The sequence below is a fragment of the Colossoma macropomum genome, unplaced genomic scaffold (genome assembly GCF_904425465.1).
Source record: "Colossoma macropomum unplaced genomic scaffold, Colossoma_macropomum, whole genome shotgun sequence".
Lineage (NCBI taxonomy): Eukaryota > Metazoa > Chordata > Actinopteri > Characiformes > Serrasalmidae > Colossoma > Colossoma macropomum.
The window spans coordinates 4,388,622-4,400,917 of record NW_023494793.1 but is presented as its reverse complement, the minus strand read 5'-3'; the positions used below and the strand labels follow the sequence as shown (position 1 = coordinate 4,400,917).

Below are 12,296 nucleotides of genomic sequence, written 5' to 3'. Positions count from 1 at the left end.
AATGGGGAAACAACAGAAATCCGACAGCAGTGTTCATCCCTGCCAGTAATTTTTTATGGAAGACTGCGCCATAGACTGGAACCTTATCTGTGTCATCCCTATCTCTCAGTTTTGTAGTTTTTCCAGATGCCAAAAGTCAAGTCGAGTCAAGTCAAAGTTAATTTATGTAGCGCTTTTTACAACAGGTGTTGAAACAAAGCAGCTGTACAGAAAAACCTGGGTCTAAGCCACAATGAGCATCACCAATGGCGACAGTGGCAGGAAAAACTCCCTAAGAGCAAGAGGTAGAAACCTGGACAGGAGCCAATACTCAAAACCCATTCTTCTCTGGTCAACACCGGACAGCAAACAATAAAAGCGGAGAATAAGGTTTCCGTTTGATATGGAAGAGGTGAAAAGCAGGAGAAACAATGGTTATGATTAAGTAGTCCGAGTCTGTGCAGCAGGAGCAGCATTATCGTCAGGAGGGTCAGTTCATACAGGTGAGTCCCAGGAAACTTTGTTCAGGCTGTGTGTCCTGTGTGAGGGGCAGGGCGTTGTGTGCTGCGCTGCAATGAGGAGCTTAGGGGTGTCGCCACGTCTTGTACTATATGTAGTATTGTACTGCCCAAAACCTGTTTGCTGTAGAAAAAAGGAAACATACAGGTGATTTTTCTTTGCTTTTTTAGTGAAATACGTCCTTCTACTTTCTAAAATTAAAGGAAAGTTCTGGGGGAGTGATTAGAAACTACAGTGTGTCCCAAAAAATGGACATCATTTCGTAGTCTAACAACAGCCAATTCTCTCTGGCGTTCACTAGAAATGAAAAGGCATTTTGTGTGTTAGAATATGCTCGAACACAGTCAAACAAGAGTGTGCAGCACGCATTTTTGAGAAAACTCAATAAAAATGCACCAACTGGAAAACAGATTTGGACATGGCACAAAAAATTCAAAGAGGAAGGCTGTCTGTGCAGGACAAAGGGATCTGGATGCCCACCAGTGTCGGGGGATATTACATTTGTGAAGCTGTGAAATCGATTATAAAATCTACACCTCTCTGAGTTTCTTGTTTGAATTTTGATAAATAAATCTTGTATTGTTCAACATGATGCCTATTTAATTTCGTTTTCTAGGACATGTAGTTACTCAGATATTCACATCTCAAATGATGTACATTTTTTGGGACACCCTGTATTTTAACGTTTTGTTTTCAGCCGTTTAGCTCCATTTACTCCCATTTATTGAGGACTCACTCGCGGGCGCCCTCTGCTGTTTGTCAATCATGTTTTTGATACAATGGGGAAAATAGGAAGTGGCCAGACTCCTCATAAACCAGCTCTGATTGAGCAGCGTGGTACACGCTTTATCTCCGCCACTGTGACACAGTGCGCTCCTTTTTTGGTTCCTACTAGAGATGCAATAATGGCGGCGGTGACTTCAACGCAAAGACGCTGATCACAAAGACCAAGTACTGTTTTCCTCACATACTAACTGCACAGACAGGGATTAAATAAAAATAAGCACACAAGCGATTTCTCACCGAGATTTTTATTTTTAGTGGGAATGCATCTGATTTGTGTTTGGCATCAGTGAAACCATGGCAATCAACGCTCAGTCCAAGTTCAGAAATGCCCACAGGCGTTGAGCAAGTGTGTTCAGGGGCTGGATGCTTCGAAGGATGTGGTCTACGAAGGCGTGTCCTTCAAAGGCTGTTTAGACCCACAAAGGCTGAACTGAAATGAGACAGTCTGCTCTACGGTGGATTTTCTGTTTGTGTTATCATCATCATCATCATCATCATCACTTTTATTTATATAGCGCTTTTCCCATGCTCAAGGATGCTTTACAATCAAAGAGCATCAACACATTAAACAAAAGGACAATACAGGTAAACATATAAACGAAATAAAGTATAAACGGAACAACGACAACACAGTGAAAACAAGTCTTTAACAGAGATTTAAATGAGGACAGAGAGGTTGCATCCTGAATAGACTGTGGGAGAGTGTTCCATAACTTGGGAGCTACTACATTAAATGATCGACCACCCATAGAAGTCACTTTAAATCTAGGAACATGAAGTAGGCCTAGATTTTGTGATCTCAAGGTACGGGATGGGACATATAGATGAAGAAGCCCTGCCAAGTATTGAGGAGCCAGACTGTGCAGAGCTTTATACGTTATAAGGAGAACCTTGTATTGAATACGGAATGTAATGGGCAACCAGTGAAGACTCTGAAGAGCAGGGGTGATGCGGTCATTCTTTTTCGAAAAGCACCGCTGTTCCCACCCTCAGCACTGCATCACGAAACGCCGCTCCTGTCAAGTTCTTTTAAAGTTCCTTGAAGATGGAGCCAGAAACTTTGACTTTAGTTGTTTATTTTGTAATTGATTAGAGCTGGAGATGCTTCACTGCCGGTTACTGATGAGAATGTTGTATCGTTAGCCAATACTTATATTTATATATTTAATTTATGTTTAAAAATGTATTCTTCAGCCACCGTTCGCTTCTCTGTTGATGCCACCACGTTCTCGAATCCTCGCCGGCACACAACGAACCTCAGGATGCGCCCGTTGGATCCTTCATTGCCATGGAAAAGAAGGACACATTTCTCGGCCGCATATGAAGGAGCCTTCGAAATGGGACAGCTTGGTCGCGCTGTCTGTGACGCAAATCGGCCTCCAAATGCAGCCTCCGAAGGACGCAGCCCCTGAACTGGGACAGCAGCTGCCGTCCCTGTCCTGACGAATTGCACTACCCTGTCGAAATGTCCAACCGTACCACGTATTTTTAGGTAGCGCTCTACATAAAACTGTATATAGGACATTTTGATCGCGTAAATCATCTCATCAGGGAGTAAGTAATAATATTAAGCTGAGTCTGTAGTGAATTAACATGTAAAAACACAACAAAACGTTTAGCATTACGTTACCACGCGATAGTAATGGTATGCGCATGCTCAGTAGGACCAATCCATGGGTGGGACAAATTGCCAGAACACCGGTGTGAGCGCAGGGCGAACAGCATTTCTTGCAAATGAGGTGTAACTCGCAGCGTCCAATCAGAGAAGGCTATGCAAATGACATGTAAATGTTGACGCGTTCCACCCCTCAGCGGCGGCCGAGTGAGGGAGCCGCAGCGGGCGGGCAGGAAGTCTCGGGTATTGGTTAATCAGGTTGTGTGAGCTGAGTGGCACGGTGAGAGTTTTTCACGCTGTCGAAACTTCACGGGCTGGATGTTTGTTTTGGGCGTCAATGCGTGAACGTGGGTGAATATGATAAACAGGAGAGTTTAAAACGAGGATGGGAGTCATGCTGTCCCGCATGGCACCGATGGAGCTGAGCAGAGAGCATACAGTCCAAGCTGAGACCTACAACATGCTGCTGGAGTCCGACGCCTTCATCCACTCGCACCGCGCGCTGAGGCGCGAGCTGTGCATCACGCGCATGGCCGTCATCATCCTCGTCCTGCTCTTGTGCAGCACTTTCAGCCTTCTGTTCTTCATCCAGCAGAGGCCGGCGTGCAATGTAAGACCCAGCTTATTACAGCTTATTACATGACCGCGTGCATTGAATTGACCTGATTTAAACGCCTGGTCTTTCCACGTGGATAACATACAATAAATCACATATGGTTTATTCATGATGTAAACATTTGGTTGCATTGCTGTGCTCGGTTTGTTCAGCTGCTCCTTTTTCGTCCTGTTTCTTTTCACACGCACAGCCAGATTGTGCTTGAAAGGGGAACTCCACTCATTTTTCAAAACATTCCACATAATTCAACACTTGAGAGACAAGCAAAGTCATCCAGGGTGATTTGATGGGAAATGTTTCATTGGAGAGAAACATACCTGCTCAGATTTCTTTACAGTGGTGGTGATAGGAACCGGGTATTGCTGTGTTTATGCAAATGAAATAGTCCTAGATGGCTTAAAAAAATAGGCAAAAACCTTTCAGAATTATCCTCTGGCAACTCATAAGCACTTTCTGTAAGGAGCCTTTCAGAGACCGACATCTGGGTCCTATTACGCTTATTGAGAACGATTCTGGCTCAGTGTTTCTAGAATGGAGAATTTATAACAGACCACTCTGAATGACTTGGTTAACATCTTAAAGGTTTAATTTTGCAGACATTTTGGGTGGAATTCCCCTCACGTGGACATGAGGGAGTGGAACTGGTTAGTTTGCTACATGCGTATGCAGTCGTTGACTGTGTGTAAAGGGCTCTGTGGACTTTGTTTGACTGCAAGATCAATGTATGATGAATGTATGTAATAATGCTGTCCGAGTCCTACAGACATTCAATGCAGTGCGATTTGGCTTTACAGTGCTATTTGATGCAGTACAGTACAGCAGGACAAGGACACGGTCCAGTTAAGTACGCACTGTGATGTTTTTATGCAGTACAATAAGACGCAATAAGATACAAAACCATTCAACTAGCTTTATAATTTCCTCTTACGCAGCCACTCTACCACACACTTATAGACTTCAAGCACTAAATATAAAAAAAGCACATGGCTAATAAGAAGCAGACATGCATTGTTGTTCCATTGAACACAAATGGCAGAATTTAAAACATGCACACCCTGCGCTGACCTGAATATCCTGCCTAGCCAAAATCTGGAGCATGAAAAGTGCGCAGCATTCAGACCCAGACTGTTTTCCCCGAAGGCAAACGGCTTAGTTGTGTAGATCTGCGTTCACTTATTCACAGCTTATATTCACTTTTCCAGGTGCAGTTTAAGATTGTGCAATCGCAGTTGCTGTCGATCTTTAAAGCAATAGCTCTGTCTTTCAGTCAAGCGTTGGACTTGTCCGTAAAACAGCTGGATAAATTTTAGTTGCACAACGTTCACTGCTTGCTGCAATTACAGCGTGGGCTGCTTTTCAAAATGCAATTGCATAATGTATGTTGAGTGAAATTTGCCTGAAGTGTTCTCTTTAACTTAAGTGAGTGGTATAAAATCCATTGTTGTGTTTCAAAGGGGAACTCCACCGATTTTTCTAAACTTCTCCATGTTAAAACTGTTATTATGTAAAGTCATTCAGAGTGGTTTGGTGTGAAGTGCTCCATTCAGAATCGAGTCAGAATTGTTCGCAGTGGTGGTGATAGGAACCAGACGTCTGAAACTTTTCTCTAAAATCGACCTCAGAGAAAGTGATCACACAAAATGAGTATGAAGGGGTGTGTGCAAGGTGTGGTACGGCAAAATAGTCCCCCAGGAAAAACTATTTTTTTTTAGATTTATCACTATTTATCACAGTACTAAGTATTTTGCATTATACATAAAATGCCACATTTGTGTTGTAGACATCACAACTCCTGGTTCCTATCACCACCATCAGTATGTTTCTCTACAGTGAACCGTCTCACATCGAAACTCATTGAAAGACTGTTCACATCGTGTTTAACTTCAGAGAAATCAGAGATCCTCTGTAAGCTGAACACTGTTTCTGACAAAACTGTACAGCTTTAAATTGATCCCTTAAGCATCTAACTATGCAAGCAGATACAGGGCTTTAAATTCTGCTATGAACACCAGTCACTAATCCAACTCCTGTCTGTTATTTCACAGGACAGAGGACACAACGTCAAGACAAATGGTAATTCTTGCTTTCTTTACCACATGATAAAGCTTTAACGGTGATTAACCAGGCCTGAAGGTGAAGTAAGTGCTGACTATGCTGTAATTTTAGCCTTCGGTAAAATTAAAGTGCTACAACACGCAGGTGTACAATGCTGGTAGCAATAAAAGACTGCATGAGCCTCAACACGCCTTCCTCTTGTTTCTCCAGGAGAACTGCCATTAAGGGTCGTACCACAAGTTGCTGCTCGTGAAGATAACCCCGAGAAGCCTCCATCAGCTTCTCTCAGCAGTAAGTACACCATCACATTTTATTGAGGAAAACATGGTGCCAAAGCTGGTGATTACAGTGCTTAGATGGAAATGGCAGATTGTTATATGGAAGTAGATGCATGCATGTGAAGACCTGCTTGACTTACTACATCAGGCGCTTTATGACGTTAGTCGTTCAGATAACGTTTAAAGAAATGTCTGGTTTCTCATGTTTGACGTTCTGTTTAGCGATTGAGCAACGCAGGGGCTTTAGTACCTTTTGCAAGCGCCAGCCGTTGTTTGTATCGTGTGAACTCCAATGGAAATGGTCTGGAATTATTTAGAATCCAAGATGGGGGCTGAATTCTAAACCTCACCTCAGTAAATAAGTAAAACATTGTTATCTAGCCTGAGCGATCTTTGCTGTAATGCTTTTCACCTGCAGATGGCAGCAGCGTTAGCTTCGATGCTGCTTTTCACTGTAGAACAACCTTCAATCTAATGGACAGAATGAAGTGCTGCGTGCAGTGAATGCGGTGCATCGAGGAAAGAGGAAAAACAACTCGGCTAGCGTTAAGTTTGGATAGCAAGTGTGCGAGATGTACTGCGCTGTATCTACTTTAGCTGAAGTTGCCAATCAATCTAGATCACATTCCTTTAAAACGTACTAAAACTTCAGCTGGATTGGCTATTAGTTGATGATGACTGTGGTTTTTCAAGGGTTCTTTAGTAAGGGCAATGGATTACTTAGGCTACGTTCGCATTACCAGGCTGAAGTGGCACAAATCTGATTTTTTGCCCTAATGTGACTCAGATCTGATGTTTTCAGAGCTGTGTGGACGCAAATCTGACCTTTTCAAATCCACCTGAGCCACTTTCATATGTGGTCCTAGATCAGATACGTATCAGATTCGTGGCCATGCGACCTTAATGTGACGCTCAGATCGGAATTCATGTGCTTTTATTCCACTGCGCCATCATTCAGCGTTACCATGGCAGCAGCGCCGAACAGGAGTTAAAGCCTGTAAACGGTGGAAAAGCAGCTCATCTCACCTTTTTCTCCTCCGTCTCGCTCTAATAATGAAGCTGAGAGCTGATCAGAGTTAATTATCTTCTCAGCGAAGCTCGTTCTGCTCGTTACTTTGTGCTGATGATGCACGTGATTCATTCACGTGACGTTACTGAGTAGGATGAGCTCATGAGGGTCATTCCAGGACGCCGGTTCGTTCACACTAATGACAGATTTGAGTCACTTACCTAAACGAGTGTGAACCATCGTGTTAGAGAGATCGGATTTGAGCAAAAAATCGGATTTGAGAACAGTGGCTTGTAATGTGAACGTCGCTTTAGAACCATTTGCATGCTTATATGGTTCTCTGCATGGTGAAATGGTTCTTCAGTTGATGGAGAAGCTTCACATTGATAGTTAGCTTATGTGCCATGTAAACTACAGACTAGCCAACCATTTCCAGTTGTTTGTCCTCTTTCCTTTAAGTGCCGCATTTACTGTGTGTAGCGCTTCAGTTTTGTCCTTCAGTGAAGGGCTCGTCATTGAAACTGCTTATAAGCTGACAGGTTTTAGGTTTGCTTTTGCACAATACAGCGCTTGCAGCTAGTGTTAAGACTAAACTGAAATTCTATACATCTTGAAACCGATCTTGGACTTGGGAACATCACTGCTTGGAATATAATCTGATAATATTAACAGGCATTAAAGTTAATAACATACTTTTTCCCTCAAAGTCACCGTTTCAGACATATCGGATTTTGGTACAACAATGTGTTGCAAACGCTATAGGTTGAGTCTTGTTGGCGATGGATGGTGGCATAAACAAGGCTTTAATATCATAAATGCCCAGGAGTTGTCGTCACATCCTGGTTTCCATTCCTCACTCCTAAGAAAAATAACTTCACCAGTTCATACGTTTTTCCATGTAGTCACTGAATAATAAGCCTTAGGATGTAAGAATCCAGGAGCTGCATCACAGAAACCTCTTATGTTTAGTCTTCAGTTCAGATCTGACAAGGTCAAGATATGGTTTTGTACAAGATGCAAATCTCATTCTAATTTAAGAGTTTATCAAAGTCAACAATCAACTGTTATGTCTGTTGCCAAGCAACTGACAATGAGAGCACAGCTGAAACGCAAACATGTAGTCAAAAAGACTTTAAAAATGTAGGTTTCTTCACTAAATAGTTACAATCAACTGTTATGTCTGTTGCCAAGCAACTGACAATAAGAGCACAGCTGAAACGCAAATATGTAGTCAAAAAGACTTTAAAAATGTAGGTTTCTTCACTAAATAGTTACTGTTACCAATGCAAAACTGTCAAAACAAAAATAAAGCGCGGTAAACTGGTAGTTGAGAATATTGTGAGAACGACACCTGCTGAGTGTCACCAGTCCTCAGTTTCAGTTTCCATTTCCCGAATGCTTTAGTCAGCCTTCAAGCTGCGCTAACCTTATTCCTCCTAATAAACAGCCACATGTTGTTATTCACAACAGTATTCACTGACACTAACATGCAGGTGATAAGAGGGGATGGTGGAGATGGTGGAGTCTCACAGTTGAAACTGGCATTTTGCGGTATTAATAAATGTAATCTTATTATGCCAGTTATGCTTATATTGAACTATGCTGCCTGTCACATTTGCCTAAAATCAACAGAAACAAAAGGCTGAAACAGAAGTTAGGACACCGCTGGGGTTGTCCTAAAGTTAAGAAGAATTTTTACTAGTTAGAATGTTTCTGTAATACCGTACAGAATGTTACTGTATTACCGTACTGTAATATCTGGGGTTATGAAGTTACGAACTGTTGTCCTGTAAGAGATCCTGTCCTAAATTTAGTCCTTACTGAGTGAATAAACAGATTTCATACTTAGATTGTTTCTGTAATGTGGCCACTGGGATTAAACATGAGATCCTCAGTAGAAGTTGAAACCGGTAGGCACGTGGTACGAGGTTGAGTCATCGCAGAGTTGAGCTGAATGGGTCAGTGTGACGCTTTTCAGGACGCAATCAAATCACAGTTCCTCACACAGCCAGCCTACTGATGCAACACTTTTGCTACTCAGAGAAACATGAAAGGAACTTGCGGTTGATTATTAACAGCACCTCAACACTGAACTGCGACCGTAGAATGGTGAAGACCTGATTTTTGCTTGCATGGCATTTACACCGATCAGGCATAACATTATGACTTGTTTCTACGCTCATTGTCCATTTTATCAGCTCCACTTACTATATAGGTGCACTTTGTAGTTCTACAGTTACAGACTGTAGTCCATCTGTTTCTCTGCATACTTTGTTAGCCCCCTTTTACCCTGTTCTCCAGTGGTCAGGACCCCCAAGGACCCTCACCCTCATCAGATGCTGAGATAGCATGATATATTTTGAAAACATTGCAATGTTGAATTTTATTAATACAGTTGTGACCATGCTGGGTGACCAGCTAAACCAGCACCAGACCAGCATATTTGTATATTTGTTTTTCAGCAGTGATACGTTATAAGGTTACATTCATGTAAGAAACATAGGTGACCAGGTGGGTGATCTATGATGCCAGGCTGACCAGCCTGGCCAGAGGAACCACCATGGTTACCACACTGTAGTAATAATAAGGGCTCATATCTGACATTTTTAGGGTTTTTTTATTTTCCCCTTCACACTGTAGTAATAGTAGTTAAAAGGCCTTTTGGGGGGTTTCATTTTCCCCCTGAGGTCCACTTATAATGTGTGTGGTTTTATGGACCAAATTTGGTCACAATTCATTTTAACATGATCATTTTCCAGCAGAATTAAACAGACTGTGCCTATAAGTGTGGTGTATGTTAATGACCTTTGATTCAGATTGGCTGCCAGGCTGAAAGAGTTCTTGTAACTTAAGCAAGATTAGGAGGAGACAAACTGCTGTTAGCTGCTTTTTGTGACATGACAAAAAAACAACAACAGGTTTTTGCAGCTTGGTTTAGTTATGTGGACCGGAGAGTGAACTGTACGTTATAAAACTTTCACAGTGTTACATTTTACATCAAACGCTTTCATTAAAAAAAATGTTTTCCATTATATAGGCCCTTTAATATAATGTCCATCACCTTTGTACCAGCAAACTGTACTTACGGTGATTCTCTTCCTTCCTTTCACAGTTCTCTGCCCTGCCAGTTCAGCGCCTCAACCTGGATACATTAAATGGGCGATAAAACGCGAGCTTGTTGGCTTTTCTTTGGGCACAGATAACGAGTCTCTGGTCATTCATCAAGATGGAACGTACAGGATCTCTCTGCAGGTCACCTACAGGGGCAGAGAGGATGCTTTGTGCGACGAGCTGATTATACTGTCCAACCAGCTTGACCGCTACACCAAGGCATACGAGCAAGCCATGTCCACTCTGAGTGTCTATGAAACCATCTATTGCAAGAGCTTCACCTGGAGAAAGTCCATGTACTCTGAAGAAGTCTTGACTTTGGAAAAGGGCGACACGCTCAAGTTGCGGTCCAGCGACCTGAGCCTCTTAGACTGTGATGGGAATGTGAGGACCAAAACGTTCCTCATGGCCCACTACGAGCCCACAGGTTAGGGGTGCCGGATTTGTTCGTAGAGCACTTAAGCTACCTTTTCTTTCTGTAGTGGTATACTGATGCACTTTCTTATTGCACCTTTATTTGAAATAATGCCATTCATTCGTTGTGAATACTGTCTTAAAGTCAAGTGTTGGCATAGACAGACAGTTTTTCTATAGGAGTGAAATGGGTGCTCACTCATCGCTTTGTTAGCTGCCGTCATCGTCGGCGTTAAAAGAAGCATGTTGTAATTTTCTATAAATTATTTCTTACTTATATTGGAAAGTGCAGATTCTAAACTTTCAATAGATCCCACGTTTATGTTTGTAAATAGCAGAGGAGATATTTTATTATAATTTGGATTTGGGAAGTTATTGTTGCGTGTACAGTCTTGTTTTGCAGAAAGAACGTTTTTATCATGTTTTTGTCTTTTAATGATATTAAAACGAGAAAAATGTCAAATGTGTAGACTCAGACCTGTTGTATAACTTTCTAGGCAATGGGTGAGCGATATGGCAAATATATAATATTGCAATATATAGGATATTGCAATACCCTAATTTCCACAATCGTTACTTTTTCAGACAGCTGATCAGTTGGAACACAGAAAAAAAGAACAAGTAGTGCTGCATGTTAAAAAAATACTATCAAAAAATGGGAATACAATGATTTTATTCAATATTTGGCATCCTTTGTTGCATTAAATTCAGTTAAATGGGACTAATTTTGGTCTCTTTATAATAAAACATGCAGTTGGTCAGTGTTCTAACTACAAGTGCTGACGATATTCATGATATGTCCACAAAAACATATTTTACTGTAATGTGACAATGTGTTATCACAGTAACAGTATATATTATCATATTGTCCAGCCCTAGTAGGAAATCAAATATGCCATTATGTACTTACATGTGAGCAACACAGCCCTGTTAGTAGGCATGTTGGGATAAACTGGGGCTACATATGCTACGCTGCTCTGGCTGGGCAGAAGCCTCAGAGCAGTTCAGCCTTAATAAAATGAACCGTATTATCAGAAAGAGATTCGTCATATTCCTTCTTGAGGCATCGTTGGTGCTGTTTGGATTGCAGAGCATGTCGGGCAGTCCTGGGCAAAAAAATGGGCCAAGCCCAAAAATGACAAATCATTAAGCTTTTAATGGTCTTAACAACAAATCATTAACCAAACAGATGCAGTAAGTTAGTATGAGATAGATTTTCCCTTTGACTTCAAACAGCTGAAAAACACTGCCGAGTTAGTTTGTGTTTAATGTGAGACTCTCTATAGGGGTTAAATCTGGACTCTCACCAAGTCAAACCCATCAGTAGAAGTCTTTATATTTTGGGCTTGACCCATTTTCTTTGCCCAGGAGTGTATTATACTGTACACACTGTTGTATATACATTCAGTTCACATATGCTATATATTTATGTAAATGAATATTATTAAAGAAAAGCTATTAAAGATTTTAAATGTTCAACAGCATCATTTGTTTTTATGTCCAAGAAAGCAAATGCAGATATGCAGAACTCTCATAACAATAACTCATAATAATATGCCTTAACTAGCCTTGTGAATTATGTGTTCATCTTGGCTTAGGAGAGGGAAGTTGTCAAGCTCTTTCTTTGGTGGTCATTCTGCAGTGTAATTTGTTTAGATTGGAAGATAATGTCCCCATGATGCAACACAGAGCAGCAGGACATTACACAGGACTACATACACCAGACGTGTCAAACTGGGGACCTTCTGGGCCAAAGTGCTGTGGAGATCAGCGTTTACCCCATCTAACCATCTGAATTCAGTTCATGAAGGCCTCGCTGTTTACCTGATGAGCTGAATCAGGTGTGTTTAATGAGGCAGTGTACTGAAGTCTGCAGTGTTTTGGCCCGTGAGGACTGGAGCCTGACACGTGATA

General features: G+C 41.6%; 1 protein-coding gene across 1 annotated transcript; it reads left to right on the top strand.

Moving 5' to 3' along the window:
* Positions 1-3,102: 3,102 nt before the first annotated feature.
* On the top strand, positions 3,103-11,861 carry si:ch211-158d24.4 (uncharacterized protein LOC560966 homolog). The gene is made up of 4 exons (XM_036578224.1): positions 3,103-3,509; positions 5,561-5,588; positions 5,781-5,861; positions 9,970-11,861. Exons 1-4 carry the CDS (start codon positions 3,285-3,287, stop codon positions 10,398-10,400), a joined length of 765 nt encoding a protein of 254 aa, XP_036434117.1. The 5' UTR covers positions 3,103-3,284; the 3' UTR covers positions 10,401-11,861.
* The last annotated feature ends 435 nt before the right edge of the window (positions 11,862-12,296 follow it).